This window comes from Anser cygnoides, chromosome 5, assembly GCF_040182565.1.
Source record: "Anser cygnoides isolate HZ-2024a breed goose chromosome 5, Taihu_goose_T2T_genome, whole genome shotgun sequence".
Classification (NCBI taxonomy): Eukaryota; Metazoa; Chordata; class Aves; order Anseriformes; family Anatidae; genus Anser; species Anser cygnoides.
In genome coordinates, this window is record NC_089877.1 from 59,746,233 (window position 1) to 59,769,740 (window position 23,508).

General features: G+C 46.3%; 2 protein-coding genes across 3 annotated transcripts in view; both read left to right on the forward strand.

The window, feature by feature from the left end:
* The first annotated feature begins 259 nt into the window (after positions 1–259).
* LOC136790993 (inositol 1,4,5-trisphosphate receptor-interacting protein-like 1) lies at positions 260–4,695 on the forward strand. Its single transcript, XM_066998472.1, has one exon. It carries the CDS (start codon positions 662–664, stop codon positions 2,162–2,164), a length of 1,503 nt encoding a protein of 500 aa, XP_066854573.1. The 5' UTR covers positions 260–661; the 3' UTR covers positions 2,165–4,695.
* Positions 4,696–10,184: 5,489 nt separating this feature from the next.
* The window catches only part of KCNH5 (potassium voltage-gated channel subfamily H member 5), a 154,157-nt gene continuing 140,833 nt past the window's right edge, over positions 10,185–23,508 (forward strand). Inside the window, exons 1-2 of one of the 2 annotated variants that reach the window (XM_013183072.3) lie at positions 10,185–10,458; positions 22,616–22,739. In XM_013183072.3, coding sequence (XP_013038526.2) covers positions 10,386–10,458; positions 22,616–22,739 — 197 coding nt within the window. In that variant the 5' untranslated portion in view covers positions 10,185–10,385. The remainder of the gene's footprint in view (positions 10,459–22,615; positions 22,740–23,508) is intronic. The other variant, XM_048066139.2, reaches the window with a different exon arrangement.

The following is a 23,508-nucleotide window of genomic DNA, read 5'->3' on the forward strand; positions in this document are numbered from 1 at the left end:
GTTAGACGCCAGCTTTGCCACCCATGCCTTGAAGACATCTGTCACGCACTTCCTGACCACCATCCCCTTGGCAAGCAAGCACAGGAGGGATTTCCAGCCCCACAGCCAGTGATGATTGTGGTGGCTACAAAGACGACTGACAGACATCCTGCTTGCCACAGGCCCCAAAGCTGTGCATGCTGGACATGGAGAAGATGCTGCTCAGTTGCCAGTGGGACGTGCGGTGGGGACCGAGGGCGGGGCGGGGGTCCTGTGACGGGGCGGGGGCGCAGGTGACATCAGAGGACGTGTCACAATGGGGGAAGAAGACGTGTCACAATGGGGGGGCGGCTTTTAAGGCAGCCGCAGGCAGCGCTGCTGCATTTTGGCCTGAGCCATCGGTGAGTGCAGTACCAGGGGGAAGACTGGGATGGGCCAGGGCTGGGGCGCAATCGCCTGCCCCCTGAGGGCTTGCTAAGCCTGCAGCCAGGGCCCACCCGCTTGGGGCAGGGCTCGTGGCTGTCACCGCCAGTACTGGCCACAGTCTCTGCTGCCTCCCAGCTCCCTCACCCCCTCTCCTACCTGACCCCAGGGGCCTGTGGCTTCTGCCGTAGCTCCCTCAGCCGCCATCCATCTCCCACCCAGCCCCACTGACCTGCTTCTCTCTCACCTCTTTCAGACCATGGTTTCGGCAACTTTCTTCTTCCTGACGTTCTTGGGCTTAATCCAGAGCCCAGAGGAGGTCGGCGATGAATTGGATGACGCTACAAATGAGCGCATACGGCAGTATGCGGAGGAGCTGCAAGAACGCATGATGCAGCTCCTGTTGGAAATGGAGGAGACGGAGAAGGAGCAGAGCTGGGCGCATATGGGAGCCCTGCTCTTATCTGCATTGCAGAATTGGCAGTTCTGGGCCTGTGTTGGTGTTACTCTCCTCTCCTTTTGGCTATTTTTTCTGCTTCATAAAAAGCTCGAGGAGCTTGACGACAGCAGCGATGAGGAGAGCTCCAGCAACGATGAGGACAGGAGAGGACAAGCACCAGTGATCAATGATGCATTGGATGCAGGCAGGTTTATTGCACAGAGCATCCAATGGCGACAGCTAGACCTGACCACCAAATGCCAGCTTGTGGAGGATCTGGTGCACGGCTTTTTCTTTGTGTTTGAGTGGATCTTGACAGACACTTTCTTTCCAGTGCTGCATTCACCCATTGGAGTGGGCAGTGCCTTTGAAGGCTGGAGTCCCCGTGAGGATGATACTGTCTACCGCTTCCTTGCGCCCATGACGGCTCCTCATGGGCACTCCTTCCACCTGGAGCAGAACTCCATACGGGAGCTGCCATCAAGGAATTCTCGCATTCGCGTGAAGCTGGAGTGCACATGCGCGAGGGAGCAGGACTTTGGGAACATGGTGTGCTTCCTTCACCAACCTGAGGAGCTGAGAAGAAATCCGGAGCCCAGCCTCCTACAAACTCTGTGCACTGGCTCCTACCTGGATGTGCGTAAAACCTCCTACTGGTTCCAGCAACTGGTGAAATCAACCTGGAAAACTCTGCCTGAGTCAGGTGCATGGCAGGTAAATGTGCTGACATCCAGCCGCTCTTGCAGGCTTCATTTGATTGATGACATCAAATCAACCCTGTTCGTTGAGATAATGTTTGGGGTACAACAAGGCGATTCAGACATTTTTCTGAGCAGCCAGAAGACAGAGGCTGTCTTTACCCCAGACACAATATGGCCACAGAGCTGCGCTGTGGCAGAGATGAAGTTCTTCCGGCACATAGCCGCGAATGCGCAGCAGGACAGTTTCCACCTCAGATGCATGCAGCTCTGTGCCCGGATCCTGGTGGGCAATGATTTTACCACCTATATGTTGAAGACAGTTGTTATGCACCTGCTGACCACCATCCCTTTGGAAAGCTGGAACAGGAGGGATTTTTTGCAGCGGATGGATGACATCATGCAGTACCTGCGCTTGTGCCTGAGGAAGAAACGCCTGGACCACTTCTTCTTTGGAAACGAGGCAATGCCTGAGGAGATCATCTTGCCCCCAGATTTCCAAACATCCAGACCACCCAACCTCTTCCAGCACATGGCAAAGGACGGGAATACCTACTCCCAGGCGATGCATGAATTCCGTGAGCTGCAAGATCGGCTCACAAGAATGCTGACCTTTGGGAACTGAAAGAGGCCTTCATGCACAGAGCTCTGCGGGGCGCTCTGCTGACAGCAGGCAATGACCTTCCACCACAGAAAGAAGACGGGAGAACGCAGGACACAGAAAAGGATGGGAAAACTCTGTGCAGCAACCCACTGCCAAGTGCGGCAAGGTCCTTGTATGGACAGTCTACCAAGCGTAGTAACCAGTGATGACTACGGTGGCTACAAAGATAACTGTTTGCCACGTGCTGCAGAGCTGAGCGTGCTGGACATGGAGAAGATGCTGCTCAGTCGGCAGTGGGAATTGCTCGTCCGTGTTCTCTCCACAGCCAAACCACCCTTGGGGGAGGCACACCCCATGCAGCTGAAGAGGCCACTGCAGGGAGGCTTGAAGCAGAGACTTCTTTACCAGCTGGACGGTGACCATCTGGCTCTTGCCCCGTGTCCACTCACTCCGGGAGCTTGGCCTCTACAAAAATGCTAATATATTTCTTGCTTGAACAAATGTTTTGTCTGTGAGTGTCTGTACCACACTTGGTCAGGAAAGGCAGGCATGAGGTGCTGACAGCTGGGCTGCCACAGCATCGGGGAGCATTTTGCTGTGGAGCTGATTCCGTGGGCTCCAACTGCGCTCCTTTCGGAGCTAAAGCTCTGCTGCCTGTCCTTGTTCCTCCAGCAGGGCAATGAGAATAGCTCAGCACCCTCCACAGTGCCGTCTGTTGCTGGTGTGCTGTGTGGAGTCTAAAGGGGGGACTTGTGCAACCTGAGGCAAACCATGCCCTGGGAGTCCAACGGCATTGCCCAGGATGACCGCGGGGAGGCAGAGGTCACGCTCTCCAGGTGGGGAGCCCCCTGCACAGGGGTGAGTGCCATCAGGGAACACTGGGGCTCTGCCTGCACTGGCTGCTGCACCAGTACGAGCCTCAGGCACAAGCCAACGCAGAGCAGCGTCTCCAAGAGCTGGAGGTGGGGCTAAGGCAGGAAGAGGAGGAGTGAGCGTCCGGCAGCGCTGGGCACCTCCCCTCCCGCACACCCTCATTGCCATTCAGAACTGTCTCCCTCGAAGCACTGCGCTCTTGTGCCGGCCCAGCCAGAGGAGAGGCCCCATTCCACCACCAGCACAGCCACCAGGACCCAGCCGCCAGTGGCACGGAGGCACCGAGAGCACTCCCACGTCCACAGGCTCCGAGGCCAGCACCAAGGGAGCCGATGTGGCATAAAGACCACACGGACACCAGGGTGCTTTTAGGATCAGGAACTGCCACTACTTTATTGATGACATAACATCAGCTCTCTCTTACTGAGGGCCTAACTTCATCCCTCATATTGAGGACATAACTTAATTATCCTTGTCGCATCCCCATATTGAGGACAGGCTCCCTTCTCATACCATTCGCCCCACAGCAGTTCTTTTCCACTAACCATTCATTGGTCAACACCCAGCAACTTCCATGCCTTAATGGCTGGAGAACAAGCAACCGGAGAAGGCAAGGCGTCTCCTGAATCCCCCTTCTTTGTTCCCTCTAAACTCTACATTCCTGATGGCCTCATCGTTAAGAGTCTGATGTTATCACCAACCATGGGGCTTGTCGACCCCCATGGCCACACTCCCACATCTCCCTCTTCTTTATTAACATAAAAAAGCGCGATTAACGCAAATTAGGAAAGCACGATTAACACAAACTAAAACACAGAGAAAAACTACCAGGCATACTAATTCTATCTTTAGCAGACTTTGTAACCACACCCCTAGGAGAGGCAGGCACTGAGTGCTGCCCAGCTGGGGGGGCTCTGGCTGCCCCTCCAGCTCCTGGAGTCCTTGTTTGTGGGTCCTGCATATGCCAGCGGGACCCTCCCATACGTTGTTTTTTGTTTGAGCTGGAGTACAAACTGCGGAGGAGAGTGCTGTGATCATGTTAAGGCAGATGATGAAACGGCCGGATGGACCTATCGTGCTGACACCCATCTAGGACCGGCTCCTGTTAAAACACAAGCACAACCTCGGCCCCAGGTTATTAGAGTGTAGGGCCCTTCCCAATGATTGGTCATCAGAAAGTATATAAACTGTGTTTTGGAACCAGTAGGTGCGCTCCTGCTTGTGGGACACCCACCATTGCAATCGCGAATAAATTACTGCTTCACTGAGATCCTCGCCTGAGCCTAAGTTATTGGCTATGGAGTGTTTCTCAAACCCCTGTCCCTACTGGGGGGGTACTGGGTGCAGAAGAGTGTGGTGTATTTCCAGCTATTCATTTAATAGCACCCCAGCTCCCTGCAGGTGGGATTGAGACCCATGGGAGTGCAAAAGGGGACGTTATGCTCTTTGGGGTCTCTGTTAGACTTAACCAAGACTTTCACCCACTACTGCCTGACAATTTCTCCATTTCTGCTGTTAGGATAACGTTTTTTGTGTTTCCCACCCATGAGGCCTCTGGGGTTTATTGCTAGTCCAAGCAGTCCAACCCCTACCCCATGAGGTGTTTTTTAGCTGGACGCTACTTTGAGTGCAAAACATCTCTTTGGAGATACAACTGTGGATTGTTTCCCAACCTGAACCTTTTCTGTGATGATTCAGCTATTGGCAGAAATAAAGAGTATGATTTTTAAGGTAAAGGGACTTTCTGTAATCACGTCTTCAGAAGGTTGTTATTTCAGGCATTACCCATTTGTGGAAAGAAATATTTTCCCCTAAAAATAAATAAATAAAAAAGGCAAGTGGAGGACATCAGTCTGTTTTTCTTGGCTTTCTGTAATTAATCCAGTGATTTCTCTCTGCGAAGTCAGACGATAAATTATTGATTCAAATCACCTTATTTCTCAGGAAGAAAGGCTGGAAGAGGAAATTGCGTGGGCCCATAAGAGCCCCTTGTGATTAACCTCACTGCTGACACTCGCTGTCCTTATGCTGGAGTAACGTTTCCTCCCCTTATTCCATGTGCCCTTTTGACCTACTGAGCCATTCACACCATTGACTTCTGTGCCTGCATCCAATCTATTCAAACCTCACTTTAGGCAGCTGCAAGCTGCCATCCTGTGGTACTGGTCTTAATTTTTTTTTTTTTTTTTTTTTTTTTTTAGGTTACCTCAGAGGACTCTGTCCTCCTCACCTTTCCAAACAGAAATTTGAGATTCCTACCTCTTTCTTCCTGAAGGTCTAAAGAACGTGGAAAGCTTCCACTCCTCTAACAGTACCTGTTTCTCTAGCAGTGAATGTGCTGCAGCATCTGCAAAATTTTCCTTACAGGGTTAGAAATATGAAATCTGTGCCCTTGAAGAGAAGGAAATTCCCTGCTTTCCTGCGAGAAACTCCACAGGCGTCTTGGTTTGGACCTTGCAGAACCTGCCTGGTGCTGTGATAATGGACTTTGAAAGTTTTGGCATCGTTAAATTAGAAGTTACTTGAGGTCGTTTCAGAAGCTCTAATGGCTCCCTGTGACTGCACAGCTGGTCTGATGATAACAGAAGCGCAGGCTTTGCAGGTGAAGGAATATGAAAAACAATGCCCATAAAATGAGAATATTCCTCGGGCTTTTCTTCCCAAGCCTCAGATTCTGTCTTAAGAAAAGATTGTGGAAAAGTAAAGTTGGGTTTTCTAAGTCATGTACTCCAAAGAGAGGCAATACCTATATAACGGTTACTTCTTCCCTTGTGTATGTTCATTGTGACACAGTTTCCAGTTACATTCCACACAGTTTTGTGTATGTGTGTGTATGTACATCTTCCCCACTTGCTTGCAATGTCTCTGCACCTTTGGCCTGTTACAACTTCGGTGTGCATGCTAGTGAAAATTAAAGGTAGGAAGCAATAAGGCGAGGTCCTTAAAAAGTCTCATGTTAAAAGTGAAACCTATAATATTTGAATCTGTTACAAGGCTCTTCCATGAAGCTGCTAGAGTCACTCAAGCCTGGTGTCTCCTGGTGCCCCCTCCTCTGGTCTTTTTCATAAGCTCATGGATGTCTCAGGTTGGACACGGGTTGATTTTGACCTTAATCTCACTGTGCCCATTTCCTGTCTGACCCCTCTATGACAAGGAAAAATGCAGAAGTTCACCGATGCCTACCAAGCACCAGGAGATTAGTGAAGAGCACCACGAAGAAATGAATCACTCAGTGTTTGAGCAGAGTTTGGCTGGGATCCCAGCAATATGGCATGGGACCATGCTGAATGAGAAATGTAAAGGGGAAATACTGAGTTAACCATTCACTGAGCACCATCCTGAGTGCATCCTGGATGCACGATACACAGGAAGCCTTAATTCTTCCAAATTCCTGCGTGCTTGCCTCAGCTACCCAACCCTCTCTGAATGTTGGGTGCATCTCAGTTCTGCATCCCTTAGCCTTGGACTGCCAAAGATGTTAAGGGATTGGGAGATCCATAACCTCTGGGTCAAGTTGTCGAGACTTAACTTGTACGACACAACAGAGAAGGAAGAATTCTCACCGGTGCCAAATCAGATTCCAGCGAGTACTTTGGCTCTGAGTTTTCATCAATATTTTCCGTCAATTTTTATTTTTATATCAAAAGCAAAATGTTGGGCTTTTATTGATTTCCTGTCTGTCAAACCACTTTTTCAAATTTCTAAAGGGAAAAGAAACAAAAGATAAAGAAATAGGAAAGAAACTGTAATGTATTCCCTCTTCTCACTTTTTTTTCCCTCCTAAGTATTCTTGGTATTACCAGCTGTTACCTTGATTATTGTCAGCTATTTAAAACCTCTATGTGCAGAGTTATTTCCTCTTTTTTTAAGTCTGTAGTCAAAAAAAAAGAAAAAGAAGAAGTAATCCTGTCACATGTCTAAGATGATCTCTGGCACCCCCCTGGTGAGTTCAGAACTCAGATTTCACCTGAATGGTGAAGGGAGAGTGGGCTTAGAGATGCTTGCCTCATACAGATTTCCAGCGAGTCCCATGCACAGATCTTGGGAAGGTTTTTGGGACAAATAAGAGAATGACTTTATATTACTCCCTGCTGAGCAGAAGAAAGCTGTACAGTGGGCTCACCTGTTATCTGCTCTCACGTACTAGAGTGAGACATGCTTTAAGTACAGGGAAAGATTTTTTTGAGGAACTCCTGCCTCATCAGACACCAAAAAGTATTTTCTGTTGTATTCTAATGTGCAGATTCTCTGGGCTTCAGTGAGCAAATTCTACCTGCTTTTCCTGCAGATAGCATGCCTCAGACTTCTTCCCTGCTTCCCCCTTGAGTCTGTGTTTCAGCAATATACCCCTAAGTCACGAGACACAGATCCATCAGAAACCAGCCACTGCTAGTTTTAGAGTTCATAGACTGATGCGTGCGAATCCCATTGCTTACAACTAAAACTTGTGCTCGCCATGATTACTGTTTTCAGAGCGGGAAGTTTTCTTCGTGCACTTGGGCTAGAAAACAGCTCTGAGCATTGCCAAGGGCATCCCGTCCCTCAGTCCTGCTCACAGGGCATTGAAATCTACATGGGTGGCTCCCACTGGGTGTCCACGCTGCTCCCAGGGAACCCGAGTCCTTGTTACCTACAAGCACTGGCAGCAACAGCGATGCTGTGGAGGGGTTCAGCAGCTCATATGTTTTAATGGCTCAGGGCATCAGGGAGGCTCATCAGAGAACAGTGTCTGACCTGTGAGTGCCAGTCTATGGCTCCTGCCTCTTCTAGGAGCCCCCTGAGTCCTAGGTGGGGATTCTTCGTTCATACATTTGTGGAAAATACATTCACAGCTCTGTGAAAAAACCATTTCTGAAATGGTTAGTACTCCCTGAAGTAAAATAAGCCTGTTTTGTAGGTTTAGATTCAAAGGGTCAGCTCTTCACCAGGTGTAGCTGAGCTTTGCAGCGTGTGCTGTCTCTGCTCGCTGTGCGAGTCGATGTTTGCCCACTGCTCGGTGGGTATGGGGTATTGGGCTTCTTGCAGGAGTACAAGTAAAGATTTAAAACACACCGAGCAGGTGTTTGAAATTGCAGAGGAAAAGAAATGGTGAAGAAGAAAAGGAGGCAATCGTGGTTGCTCTTTTACCCTGGTACAGCAATGCGCTCATTTTGTTTTAGCACCACTTAGGAAAGGAAAGCTTGTTTCTGTGTTAAAGAAATCAAGTTTGAAAGCTGGGGGGAAACAGCTGATCTTCCATCAGGAGTGTGGTTACATTTAGGTCAGACTTTTAAAAATGTTTTAAAAACTTACTAATTCCCTAAAGCTCCAACTGTGTTGACATAAATAATTCTGGGTTAAAAAAAAAAAAAAAAAGGCATTTTGAACCACAGTGGGTTTTCTGTCATATTTAAAAACAGCTGGTTGTGACTGGGGCATTTTTGGTTAAGAAATTGCTAAGCTCCTTCTTTCCTACTTACACTGACCTCAAACCTTTCCAATAGCTTCCTGCACGGTGGTGGCATAATGCTGTCTGCAAGCACAGTCTGGAGATCCAAACAAGTAGATGAGAATCTCTTCGCAGTTCCCACTTCGCTTCCCTTATCAGACTCTTGTTTCCAAGGTTATCTTTAGCCTCATCCAGAGTTTCAGGAAAAAATATGAGGTGCCCTCTGTAGCTTTTTGCTGCCTGGATAGAAGTGATGGAGATGTTTAGTAGAAAGGGTCAACAAGAAAGGGGTCAATGCATTGAAAAAATGGTGTGTGTCTGGGGCAGGAAGGGAAATCTAGGTTTCAGAGCAAGGATGGTAAATGAGTAGAAGAATTCAAATTGGGTGGAACAGCAGGAGCTGGTGAGCAGAGGTCTAAGCAACACTATCCAGACAGGTCAGTCACACAGTATTTGCCTGTGCACGGATGTCTTTATATGTCTCCTGCTTACTTGAGAGAAAGGAAGGTGCTGCTTCCACCCACTGGTTAGCAGGAGCCAAGTTCCCTGGGATCTGGGGCAGAGCTCAGCAGGAGCATCTTTCAAACCACACCACTGTAAGGAAAGCACTGAAGATTTCAGAGCTGGGGGGAAGCAGTGTTTGACAAACAGGGTCTGCTTCACCTTGCAAACTGGTTTTAGATCAGCATTTGCAAGGTGATTGTGATGGAGCTGCTCCTGATTTGCATTGATTTAAATGAAAGCAGAACCAGAGCTCTGCTTTTCAGCAGCTGTCTGTGGGTGAGCTGGCAGCAGCGGCAGTCCTGGCTCTGCAACGTGTGCTTAACTTAGTAGAGGGGTGCAGGAGACCTCAGTGCAACTTTTTTGGACCAAGTATGGGAAAGGGGGGTGCTGGAAGCAGGTGGGAGAGAGCAGCACACCGGGACACGCTGTGCAGGGATTGCCTAGGCAAGCTAATAGCTTGTTTCCATCTCTCGCTTCCTTCTGCGATCCTTGCTAGCCTGTAGCTGCGTGCTAAATGAGCAGAGGCAGAAGCAAGAGGTGGAGAATTTCCTTCCAGGATTTTCCTGTCCATATCTTGAAAAGACGCCGTGTGAGTAATGCAAAGGCCGGAGGGAGAAATGCGGCGGGGTCAAGAGTGGGGAAGAGCTTACGCAGCAGTTAGCGTGCGGTGTCTGCGCTGAGCTCCTTCGGGGCTCCAGCACAGGAGCTGCACGGCTCCCTGGATAAAATGACAAAAAAGAGGGCTCCAGCCCCAAATCCACCTCCTGTTGCCTCCCCCTCACACCCGCTCTCCCTGGGAAAGGGACAAATCCTCCCAAAACGGTTGATGCCTTCACGCAAGGCTGGCGCTTAACACGTCTCAGTGCACTTTATGGTTATTATTTGCGCACAAATCATGCGATGTGGCACTTTGTGATCGTTTCCCCAAAACGCACGGGAACGCCGTCTTAATAAATGTGTGAGAGTAGAAAAACCGGGGATTTCGCGCTAGGCTTGCTTAATTTTGGGGGGTTTCGCTCAGGGGTAAAACTTGGACGGGGGGGTTTTGGAGAGCAAAGGGGGAGGACGCCCCACGGGGGGGGGAGCATCCCGGGGCGGCTCGGCTCGGCTCGGCGCGGCTCCTCCCATCCATACCGGGCCCGGGGCGGCCCGGGCGGGCGGCGCAGGCGCGGGGGGGGCACAACCGAAGGCGGAGGGGGGTGGAGATCGGGGGGCGGGCGGCGGCGCTCGGCGGCGCCGTGCGCGGCGCGGCCCCAGTCCGCGCTGCAGCCGCCGCGGGGGCGCCACTACCATGAGCGGCCGCGGCCGCCCCTGCGCGACTCACGGGCACCGGGCGCAGCAGCCGCCGCCGGCCCCCCCCCGCCGCCGCTGCCGCCGCCGCCGCCGCCGCTGCAGCCGCTGCCGCGCACCCCCGGCCCCCGAGCCCGGCGCTGCAGGATGCCGGGGGGCAAGAGAGGGCTGGTGGCACCGCAGAACACCTTCCTGGAGAACATCGTCCGGCGCTCCAGCGGTGAGAAGCAGCATCCCCGCTTTTCTCCGGCCGTCCCTCCTTCCGTCCGTCCCTCCTTCCATCTGTCCATCCATCCCTCCGTCCATCCATCCCTCCCTCCTTCCATCCTTCCCTGGAGCTCCCTGCCCCAGCCTTTCCCTGCCCTGTCCCCTCGTTGCCTTCTCACCCCGCCGTCGGTGCTGCAGGCAGCGGGTCTCTAGCAGGTGTTGGTGTGAGCCCCTTCTGGGAGTCAGGGTTCCCCGTTTTCATTTCTCTCCGCTCACCGGCTGGTTTTTTCCCTCTTTCTCCTTCGTTGGTTGCCCAGTGTTCGGGTTTGCATTGTCTCATTCGGCGTTTCGAAGTCTTTGCAATTCTGTCTCACTTTAAAGCGTGTGGCGACGGTGCCAGGAGAGAGGACGAGGCAGTGCCCGTGGCTGGGGCGATGGTAAAATCCTGTGCCTGGAGAAACCTGTAAGAAGTGCCTGCAGTCACTGCTGTGCCGCTCCTGTGCTGGGCGAGCAGTTACGGGACTGGTTCAGAACCACACGGGCGGAAAATAATTCCCTGCTGCTGGGGCTCGCTTTCCCCCTCCAGCCCATTGCAAAGCACTGGCCAAGAGTGCTGCACGCAGCTCCGTCAAAGTTACGGTGTGGCTGCAGGCATCTCTAGAGGTGTGTGAATGTAGACGCGGCTTTAGGCAAGTCTTGTGCTGCTTACCTTCTGGTTTTAGCTAGTTTTTGCACTGGCACGGAACTACTGAAACGTGAGTGCTTGTGCGAATGAAGTCTGGTAAAAGACCTCAACTTTGCACCTGCTGAAAGGTTTCTTCTTGGGCAGCCCGACCCTGCCATGCATGAGAGTGGGAATGGGAAAGGTGGGCAGAACAGAGCGTGGAAAGAAGTTTCCATATGCATTATTAATCGAGACACTAATGTGATGTGAAATGCTGCCGAAAAGTGTTTCCTTCCACCTTTCCACTGCACTGGCCTGGATTTACCTCTCGTTCATACTAACGTAGTCTGGTGTGCTGGCTTGAGTGGGTTTTGATGGCGAGTAGTGAATTCGTGAGCCACTGACTTCCACGGAAGCAGCAGTGGGCTGAGGACCTGGAATTTAAAACCTTGCATTAAGGCATCAACTTTTGATTGACCCCATCAGCTCTTGTCAAGCTGCACAATCACTAGAAGCAAATTTCCTGCAATAGTGTATTTATTTACCAGAATATTGAATGCAAGCTTAATTAATAGGGTTTTATATAGCACTTTCCCTCTGATAGTTTCAAAGTGGAACTTAATTAGACTTTACAGCTCCTTGTGGAAGAGGGCACACAAAGGTGTTGCCAACATGTTCTTGAAACTGGTGTAACAGGGGCTCGGGGCATCGCAGTTGTTCTCCCAGGGTCTTGTGGCAAGTCGGGGGCAGAGCTGGGACCACGGTGTGGGAGCACCGTGCTTTTGTATCGTGCTCTGATTGAACCACATGTCCTCCCTGGTGAAAGCTCAGTAAAGCTTTGAGATGTCAAAACCTAGAAAACCTCAGCAGGCTTTTGAACATTATACTTTAAAAACACATTAGCCCCCCTCAGGTTTTAACCTTGCCTAATTTGGGCGCATAAATGGTGCTGATCTGGTCACTCATTCTGCTTTTTCTCTGCTTAAGTGTGGTGTTATGGAGTCAAATCTGTCCCATTGGACAATGAAGCAAAAGGTGGATTGGGAATCTGTTTTTAACTCATGTTAGCGGTCAGTGTTGTGCCCTGGAACATGATTTAGTTTTTATTTTTGTCATCCAGGTCATAGCCTTATTTGTCCTTTATAGAAATAGTAATTTTCATTGGATTCTGCACTGTTTAATCCGAACTTAATGGTATCCACTAGAGCAAATCTGGTTCAAGTATCTCCTGCCAGTGCTTGGTAGAAGGCAAGGATTTGATCTGCTGACTGTGTGCTGGGTTTTGTTTTTATACTTGGATTCACCAGTTTCAGAGAGATTTTTCATCGTCAAGTTGAGGAACAGGATAAAGGAAAGAAGGATGATAGTTTTTTAAAATACATCTTCAGCATCCTCAAAAAAAGCCTTTCCATCGTCTGTCCTAGTTAAAGAACACTCTCTTTTGAGATTTCTCACGCTTACACAATGCCATCACACTTCTTGTCCATAAATCTTTTCTCAACAACCAGGAGAAGGCTTGTAGATAGAGGTAATATCTTCTATTAGGCTAACAGGCACAGCTGGAAAAATTAGGTATTTTGGCAGACAGGCTCTTCTTCAGGTCTGAAATGGAAGCGGTGGATTTCAAAAATGAAATGCGGGTGCAGACAAATTATTCAGAGCTGGCAGAGATGGATCCGAACAACAAGGCATTTACAGACAAAGTTGCAGTATCTTTAAAGTGTAGAAAGTCAGAATGGACCTAACGGGAGCTGTGTGCGCAGAGAGCGTGATGGCCGGCCTGGTGTTAAAAGCAGCCCTATGTTTCATTTTCGGCATTATTTAGGGTTTTGCTGTTCAGGAATGTCATGAACATTTCCTTTTTTGCCCCAGCTTTGGCTACAGATGAGGTTAAAATCGCGAGGGAAATGCTCCTTGTGGGTCAGCTGTGAGCGAAGCGCCAAGGAGTGATGCAGAAGGAGCCGGGGTGGCCGTGGCACAGGGTGGGATGTCTGGGGGACCCGGGGTGCTCTCTGCCTGGGGGCCGCTCTTTTGAAGGCAACTTCAGACCTTGGAGCTTACCAAGTGCTGTAGAGCAGCGGCTGACACTGCTTTACAGATGGCAGCACCTTGCAGGAGGCTTCCAAATAATTTTGGGGTGGGCAGTAACCTCCGAGCTTCTTTGCAGGTTGTCGGGCCACCCCATAACTGTGCTCTGCTCCCAGCAGACAAAATCTTCAGGAAGGAAGAGGGTCCCTCCTTAGCCCCACTGCTGCTCTTGGTCTACATTGACAAGCCCTCCGGGCACACAGGCCTATCTTCGGGGTGATCAGTGCACTCTGCGCAATTAAAATTTATTCTTTTTTAAAGCACGGTGAAAATGCATGGAGTAAAGTCCTTCTCGTTGGGAGCCACAGGTTGATGCGATCTCTCTCCAGCCTCGGCTGTGCACTGATCTTGAGAACACCAGGTGTTTTGCTAAACTGAAAGAAAAAGTGTTTTGTGGGAGCAGTGGGTTAAATCGCATTAAGGTGACTGCTTTCTACTGCCATTAGTATTTTGGGCTTTTAATAAGGCCCTTCCTTGGGGCAATGTTCTCTCCTAAGATGTTCTCAGCACTCTGTGCCTGTTATTACTATTATTATTACGGGTTGCTCCTTCAGTGTAGTCAGAGCTTCTGCTGGCACTGACCTCGGCTCAGCATCACGGAGGTGGAATGGGAATTTGGGCAAATCCCTGGAGCAGTGCTGGGCTTCGTGGTCCTGCCCCGCCTGCAGAAGGGACACGGCGAGTTGAGACGCAGGCGTGGGGCAGAGATATGTGTCTGTCTTGCCCATCTGCCTTCAACTTTCACATCTTGTAGCAGCAAAAGCATGAAGCTTGCATTACCAGCGTAATTTGCTTTGGATGTAATTTGGTTGAGGTTGGAAAAAGGTTAACTCTAGGACTGTGGCGATATGCAATAAAAAGTGCTAATGGCATGGAAGCGGGGCATAATTTAGCGAAAGACAAATATGATAGCAGCCATCATTACTGGTTATTGTTTCTGTTGCAATAACTCTTAGAAGCTTCCTTGGAAAAAGGCGTCTTTCAGGTCTTTTGCAAATATATTTGACACTTGAGCTGAAATCTTGGCTCTGTAAGGAATTTTACCATAAGCTTTAATGAAGCTAGCATTTAATTCCAGGTCTTGCACGGCTTAGCACCATGTTCCTGCAAATCATCTCCTCCAGACAGAGCTTTACACCCTGTTGGGTTTGATGGGGAATGGATCAGCCCAGTTCCCAGGTGACTGCATTGGCAAGGCAGGTCCCCCAGGAAGGAGGGGACGTGAACATCACACCTATAGCACTAAGACACCTCTTCATTTTTATTAGACTGTTATTACTGACAAAATAGGTGTTTGCTCTCTTTCCCATCCTTCCTACTACCCCATGTAGCATACCCGATTTCTTGTAGGCAGGGTTACAAAAACGTTGTTCTCACTGAACAGGACACATATAGGCTTCTTTCCCTCAAATTAAAACAAGCTGCATTTTCATCAGCTCCAAGCCAAATTACATTTGGAGCAGAAAAAAAAGCTCTTTAAAGCAAGTTATTTCAAATTTATAGGTTGTCTGTCATTAGGGATCCTCTGCAAAGAAATCTGGACCTCAGCACTTGCTTAAATCTCTACTTAAAGATGCTACAAATCGTGGGGCAAAAGTTTCCATCCTCCAGTCCTGTTGGCTGAGGGGAAGTTAGTGAAGGGATGACTAAGGAGCTTAAATTATTGGGGCTTTCTTGGGTGCAAGGTTGATTTTGCAATTTCTGTGGCTGCAGGGGACCTGCTGATATGTAAATCAATGCAAAGTGGAGTGCTACACTAAGAAGCATTACTAGATGACATTTGTGAGTAGTTTTCAATTGCAAGGGCCTCGTTTTGTTTACTCCTTCGGTGAGTTTGGCCAAATCCTGGAAATTAGGTAAATCTGATGCCTGCTGAAGTCGAGGGAGATTTAGGTGGTTTAATATAAATTTTTAGTTTTTTAAGTTTTTCATTACAACAGCTCCATACCATCATGTTAATGTAGACCCCTCCCAAATAAAGGCGTATCATTAGTTAAAGGAATAACTGGATCTTTACAAGCTGCTCCTTGATCTCCTTTACAGCTTTGTCAAATTTGCGTGTTATCTTCTTAATATTTCTTGCTGTGCATCTCGTTGGGAGCGGGATGGGGTGGGAGAGATGTTCCCTGGGATGTCTGAGCGCTGCCGAGCACTTGCCACAAGAGGTCAGTGTAAGTGTTGTGGCGTTCCCAGGTTAATGTTGAAATCTGATAGAGAAGAGCAAAATGAAATTATTGATTTTTAGAATAAACATCTAGGTTTTTTTTTTTTTTTTTTATTGCCATTGGAAGGAGTATACAGCCAAAGACTAATGTCAGGAAGTTAAGTGAGCTGTGGAAGTACATTTAATTAGCCTGTTTAATAGCATACTGCTTGGTGATTAGCCTGGATTTTAAGTTATTCTCCTGGTGAGCTAAGAAAATAGTATGTTTTTGGTTTGGCAAAATTAAGTAATAGAAGAAGATTTTGGAGTCGGCTCCCTAATAACCTTCTTTGCAGAAAAAAGTCGGTCTTAAACCCCTTGTTTATTGAGCACGTTCAGTGACTGGCAGTTTTGATTGAGAAGCCCTGCCTAACCCAGGTAGCCAGGACCCAATTCTGCACCCGCGCTTGGTGCTGGTGGCATCTGAATGTTGCCTTGTGCGTAGCCCCTTACAAGCCTGAAGCAGCACCTTGCTGTGGGGCTGGGACCCGTTCTGCTGACATGTTTTGCTTCAGCCCCTTGCTGGATGCTTGCACAAGCAGTGCTGCACGATTCTCTGCCAAAACAGGTTTGGGGAAATTTGGCCAAGCTCTGTGAAGCCGCAGCCATGGCTAGCTGCAGGCTGTGCGTTTGCAAGGCGAGCCCCCGTGTCTGAACATCTACCCTTGGCACGATTTTCTCATATGGGAGTGTGAAGGAAGTGCTCTTGTTTGTCTATAGCTAGAAGTCTGTTTTTTTGGTTGCTCCCCGAGGGTGCCGGTGTGCCTGTGATGAGAGCTACAGCTCCAGTTTAAATTCAGTCTCGCTACATCTACGTTGTGCTCTGTATAATTTTAATAGAGAACATCTTCAGCATCATCATTTAGAAGATAACCAGAATAGGTGGGGATTGGTTTAACTCTAGGATAAGGGAATGTGTGGGGGAGAACCTGTGATCAGAACTGAACGAAATGCCATTTCTCAGGCAGCTCATAGGGACGCTCCCTTGTCCGTAGGGATCTGAAACTCTTGCTGAAGTCAGTGAAGTTGTGCTGCAGTAAAGGAGGAGGACCAGGGTGTCTGTGGGATTTCACATTCAGAATGATTAAAGTTACATTTTAAAGTTTTTTTTTTTTTTTTTAAAGATAAATTCGAGGCAGACTCTAATCTTTCTTCTTGGGCTCGCTTGCTAAATTGCTGGAAGCTGCTGTGCTCCTAGCTAAGTGACTTACACGTGGATTTAATATCTCAGCCAGCATTAGATTACTTAGATTTTGTTTTATTAGAGGAGAAGCGAATTGGGGCAGGAATTAGAACATTTTTGCATTGTTAGTATGGTATCTTGCCCTGGGTTTTGTCCTCCATGCATTTTCATAATACAAGTATTAAATAAAAACAACAGTGGTACAGAAAGGTGACGTAAAGAGTTTGTCCTTTGAGAGTTTTTTCAGGCAAGCAACACTTAATGTGCTGGATAAATTGGATGACACCGATGTTTTGCATGCTTTAAAGACACCAGGGAAATAATAGCTGTGTTAGAAAACAGCAATGTGGTTTTGTAGTGAGGAGCACAAAGTGCTGGCAGAGGTTGCTGCTTCAAGCACAGCAGTCTGCCTGCAGCCGACCCCAAAGCTGGAGGGATGTTGGTGCCTGCCGAGGCTGATTTCAGAGGGCAGTGCCCATGCAGGTCTGCCAGAGGACTTAGGGTTTTGTCATATTCTATAGGTTTGTCTTGAGCATGTAGCCGGATTTGCTGTATACAAATGTCATTGGAAATGCATAGAATCAGGGCTTAGAAGAGCTAAAAGAAACAACACCCAAGAATATTTTGTAGAATACCCCCTTCACAACACACCCACCCAGGAGACCCACGAGTTTTACAAGGTGGTCTGAACCAGATTGCAGCAGTATGCTGATCCTGTGTAACTACAGGATCTCTATAAGGAGAGCAGCCTGACAGCAGTTCAAGTGGTTTGGGGCTTTTAAAAGACAGCATTAGAAGAAGAAAAAAAAAAAAGAAAGGCAAATTCCAGGCTTTTCACAGAGCCTGTCTGGTCTGTGCTGCACTTGCTCTGCGTAGGAAGGGCAGTAATTCTGAAGGACAGCTCTGTGTGAGATTGCTTGAGTTAGGAATTTACTCCGAGATGGAAACACTGCTGCTTCTTATTATTATTTGTGTTCTGCTACTGCTTCATTTTTTTAAGCATGTTTTCAATGGTGACTTTTCTAAAATGATTAGTTGCATATTTTCTTGGGAAGGGATGGAATTCTGAAATGGTGATTTAAGCAATTTTGCTTACAAGTGGTACCCAAGCATTCTTGAGGAAAGATGATTGGAGACAACTTTTCTCACTTGGCTAAACATATCTCCTGGAATGATTTAGCTGTTCTTGCTCTCCTGTGATTACATAACATGAATTTTACACTGCTTTGGGCATTTCACTGGTTAAGAAAAAATTGCTTGCACACAGTGGTCATTTTTTTTTTAAACAGCAAAACAAGGCTCAGTGCTGTGTTGAGTATTAGCTAGTGCAAGATAGACAAAGATTAAAGGCTTGCTGCTTAAAGCACAGGCTGCCTTTATACAGAAGAGTCTTTTTGCAAAGTAGAAGCACAGGAATGGCAAATATAGTGCCTGTAACGATTGTTTACCTCAATTGTGTTTTCCAAATCTGAAATTCTGCTAACGGTATGACTTTAATATCTAAATTCTTTGCCATCTGTATTAAACTTCGTAAATAGGAGAGTGATATTAGCTAATAAAAAGCCTGCTGACTTCCTAAAAGGAATCTAGCAGCTCTGAGAAGGGCACGTCTGCTGTCTAAGCCCTGCTTCCCTGCTCTCTTGCAGACACTGGTGTTTAGATGGGTCTAGTAAAAGAATGCATGCACCTTATGGATTTGTGCTGGGGACTCTGTGTGATAGATCAGAAAGCGGGATTGGGCAGAGAAAATGGTGGATGGAGGCAGTGACATCAGGACAAGCTTAAAAATAATAAAAAAAAAAGACTTTTATCTCTAAGCAAATGGAAAGTAGATATGCATTTTCAGGGCATTGAAGAAATCCAAGAATGAATGCATTACGAGACACTTCAGGCTAATCCTTACTATGGAAGTTTTGAAGTTAGCTGCGTGTTGATCTCTTCAGTGTGTGATACATCACCACACGATAATTTGGCTTACAGGTTCATACTGTTTCATACATCGAATCAAACTGTTGGTCTGTCAGATTCACTGTACTGCTTTCAGCAATGGCCAGTACCTGGTGGATTGGGAAGAAGTTCCCAGCCTCCACCATGAAGTACTTGTGAGATCGGGTGCTGCCGTACATGGAAGGAGAAGATTTTCCTTTCTGGGCTGTAACACTGACACTGCGCAAGTTTCAGTTGCTCATATCTTACTGGATGTGGAAAGTGAGCTGCATTTATTCACTGCCATCCGTAATGTCAGCTGTACTGGACAGTCCCTCTTGCGATACTGGTCTTTCAGTGAAGTCATGGTATACTTAAAAAGTGAGGAAATTCACCTCTTCAGGTGTAGACATACTGGCTCAAGTCTCTGTTGTCCATTTACTAGCTAAACTCTGTACAGACTTATCCTTGAGAATACCTCCAATATAATCTTTAAAAAAATGTAGCATTCAGAATATAGCTCTTATGTATTGAATCTAACAGCATGTCCATCTGTGGACATCCCAGTGCTGCTGTCCTTGCATCTGCAATTGTCAGACCTTTTGTTGGCTCCTTTTTGTCTTTTCCTTCTGAAGAAGGTGCAGAACACCAGTCTGCTCTGCGGAAGGCCCGAGTGGGTTGACAACTTGCCTCTCCCGTGGAGGGAGGCTGAGCCTGGGCCTACCTTGCGAAAGGTAGTCCTCGGTATGCTGCGATGAAGTATGCTCATGCCCATACCCTAGAAAAAACTGGTTGTGGAGAAGTCTTTTGGGTCACTCAAACAAGAGCTTTGGTGCCAACCAACCATTGCAGAGCGTGGGCCACTGGGGCAAGCGGAGGAACGGGAGGGATCCTGGGGTTTGATGATGGAGGTGCACCCTGTGAGCAAATCCGATGGAGTGGAATTCACCATAGTCGAATTAATAGAAATCTTAATTTGAGGCACAACTATAATTGAATTTTTTTTAACAAGGAAACCATGTAAGTGGGTTATAGTAGTATGGAAGTTGGGCATGAAGATGATTTTAGCCCAGGACTGGCTGTTAGGGCCCAACTCTAGAGGAATTGACTGCAGAAATGGACTTTCACAAGTGGTAAGTGATAATGATGTGCTATAAGGCAGTCTCTCCTCAAACTACCCAAAGCTCTTCCAAGCTCTTCTCTACTGTTGTTAACCAAAATTAGACTCCAAAATGGGGACATATTAGAGACTATACAAGGAGTCACAGCAGAGGATTCTGGTTATAGACTGGCCACTGTGAAGTTAAGTCATCTGGAGTTTTTGATCTGGACAAATTTTAGAAATAGGGAAGAAATAATACATGTCCTGGGGAAAATAACATGACTACCTATAAAACGTAGGGTAGGCACAGAGTCCTGCAGATGCTGAGACTTGGGCACACAATAAAACCCCAGGGTCAGACGCTGACCTGCTCATCCTTAAATTTTATCAAGCTGCTCACTGAACAGAGGCATTAATGAAACATGGATTCCTATAGCTTTGTGCCTGCAGTTAGATTCATTGGTCTCTAACAAGATGCAAACGTTGATTCAAGATTTTTGTTCAGGTGGAACAGGGCACACACGTTCGTATTCACATGCTGAGCATGGATGAGTAAGCCTTATTTGCTTAGAAGACAAGTAAAAAAAGAAGTCAAGTAACAGAGTGTTCGTGGGGACACAGGAAAACATATTCTAATATTTGGTCAAGTTACTAGTACATATGCTATGTATATATATATATGTGATCTAACTTTATAAGTACTAGTATTTATCAACATAATTCTAGTATCTTTTTTTCTTGCTGTATGATGATTTTTTTTTTTTCTTGAAAGATCAGTAGTTTGGCTTTGTTGTATCTTCTCCCAACATCTTGGATTTGATCAGCTTAATGAATGCCTTAGCAATTATTTTCAGACCCTTAGGTGTAAGGAAGTAGAAAATCCATAGATGATGACCAATAAATGCTGAATGTCTGCTGGTGGCTGCAACGTGTATCTTCTGCAGTGTACTCTGTGTCCTGAAACAGAGTTCTGCAGTGGGGATACACAATCAAGATGATTATATCGGACAGAGAGGTTTCAAAACCTGCTTATGAACTGTGGTCCTCTGGGAGCACCCAGATGTGCACAGCATCCATGAGTGAGTTTGGATATCTGCTGCCTGTAATCACCCACCTTGTGCCCAGTGTATCTGGGTATGCGAGCAAAACTGTGGTGAAAGATAACCCTATAAAGAAGTCCCTTTCCAAATCAAACCTTGGTTTGACCAGAGGGCTAATAGTGGTTGTTTCCAGCAGATGCTGTAATCCATGTCTGTTGCTGGCTGTAGTGACTGAATCTCCCTTTGGGCAGAAAAACAAATTTTTAAAGTTGGCATGTAGGTTTAAGACTGTTTATGATGAATTCAGATAAATTCTTTGAGCTTAGAAGTGTAAGACTTCACAAAATCTAAACTATATCTCACATTGGGTGGCTTTAAAATATTTTTCAATCTGCTTTTCTGCAGAAAATCTATTAATTTACAGATTATTATTTTCCAAATTCAGGCTTATAAAGAAAAAAGATAGAAAATACTTCTTTTTTCAGTACACTTTTCTTGTTCAATAGGATAATGTTTGAGTAATATACGCTGCAATCATGGTTATAAATACCCTGCAAAGGGCACATATAGCTCATAGAAACCCAGTGTCACATTTATGTAAAAATAATGTGTGCACCTGAGTGTATGTCTCAAGTAATTGACATAACCTAATAATTCTTCAGCTATTATGAGATTTGCAAAAATTCTCTCTTCCTTTTTTTTTTTTTTTTTACCCATGAAAACTGCAGAAAGGAACCTTTTCTATCATTTCTATACAGCAGTGATTTTAATAGTATTTTATATAGTTGTGATGGCTTTTTAGCGTCGTTACCAGTTAGCTCCACAGCTACCATCAAAATAAACTGAAAATTATAAGTAAAAATAAGTGAAGCAAAATAAAAAAGCTTTGAAGATCATCACAGACTACAGCTTGAGAACCTCTACTAAGCGATATACTAAGTGAGAATATTATTTTTGAAGCAACATTAGGAACGTTCACAGTGTTGATGAAGATAAAATCCCACAACGTGTTTGACAAAATTGGTACTTCCTTCCTCAGAAAAGCCTAGCTAAAATCAGGGATGGAAGAATCCTTCCAAACTAGCGAATAAAACTATTTTAGGACTAACTCGTAACATGTTGGTGCCAGTCCGTGCGTATAAACTGTAGGCACTGACTGAAAGAACATATGATTGAAGCAGTATTTAAGCCTGAGTTCAGCCTCCTAAAAATACACCCTGCCCATATTTGTGTGTTTACAGCAACTGGTACAGAAAAATGTTAGTGGGATGAACCAAAGCCACCTTTTTGCATTTTGATGTAGACCGCAACTGAAGTTTGATGCATTTTGTGTAATTTCAACATATAAGTCCCTTTGGCATTCATCACTTCTGGTACCAAATTCTGCATGGGTCGCCTCATACCTACCCTCCTGGGTGTAACGTGGCTCATGGTGCACCACCGGGTGCAGTAGGACATCTCGCCTCTGCCCAGCTCTTGGCGCTGGCTGTCCCTCATCCCAGGGATGGCTGCATCCTGCAGAACATGCAGGGACCTGCCAACAGGAAAATTTTACTTATCTGATACAATAGTGTCATCAACAGTCTTACAGAAACATATGGCTCAGCATTTAAAGCTCAATTTTTAAGTTAATTTAAGGTTGGTTTCAAGATAAATATGTTTATATGCACATAAAATGAAAATGAAAATCAAACATGATAGCTTGTCCAGATGTTGCGAATAAATGAATCCTTTCTAAATTGTGAACTAGTTGGTGCTTATATCAGCATGTTGTTTTTCTAAAGCTCTCCTGTTTCATCATGATTTCCTTTCTGATGGCCGTTTTGATTTCAGTGCTCTCTGAAATTTCACGATGGAAGTTACCATTGTGTGTAACACTCTACATCTGCTGTGTAACATGAAGGATGTAAATGTACTTCGCCTCTGACAGCAGCTCTTTCTCTCTCTTCTCTTTTTCTTTTTAGAATCCAGTTTTTTGTTGGGAAATGCCCAGATTGTGGACTGGCCTGTAGTTTATAGTAATGACGGTTTTTGTAAACTCTCTGGATATCATCGCGCTGACGTCATGCAGAAAAGTAGCACTTGCAGGTAGGTCGACTGTCTCTTCATTGCCACTTGATGCACTTCCAAAATTATAATCTGCTGGCAAGAAAAAGTAGGTTTTAAAAAAGGGATTGATATAAGGAAAGCATTGTTTTGCAGAAATTAAGTATTAAAGCAGGCTTTAAATGAATGAAACCAGCAACTTACCTAGGACATAGCAAAGCACTTAACCATGTGCATTCAGTTCAGCACATAGCTGACTATCATCCGGTAGTATCAATGGTTAGTTCCACCAGGATTAACAGACTATTCAAATACTTAATGTTAAGTCCTTTGCTAAATCTGGGGTAGCGTTTAGTCCTGCAAGACTTAATCCTAAATAATAAAAAGCTAAATTCCAGATTTCTTGTTTGTTTTTGTTTTTTATTTAGAACATCTACAAATTTAACATATTTCACTCAAATATTTTTTGAAAGCAAGTCAAGTCTGCCTGGTTTTGCAGTTCCTGCTGTCCTCTGGTAGTTCCATAAATGCAATGAGCGTTTCAGGAATAAAGACTGTTCAATGGAAAAACTTTTTAAAAGTTTTAGTAGTGAATGAGGATGAACTAGAGGTGTTCCCAAAGAGTGGTGTGGTGTGTGTGTTTAAATATTTTGAGGGTTTATTCTTTATTCTCTCATTTGAAATTTATCCCTGTTACAATCAGTATGAATGTGCTCTAACAATTCAATAAAGAAAGCAGGATATTTAGGTGATACATTTCAAAAGCTTTTTTTATTTAATAGATTTTCATGAATTCTCCTGTTTACCATGC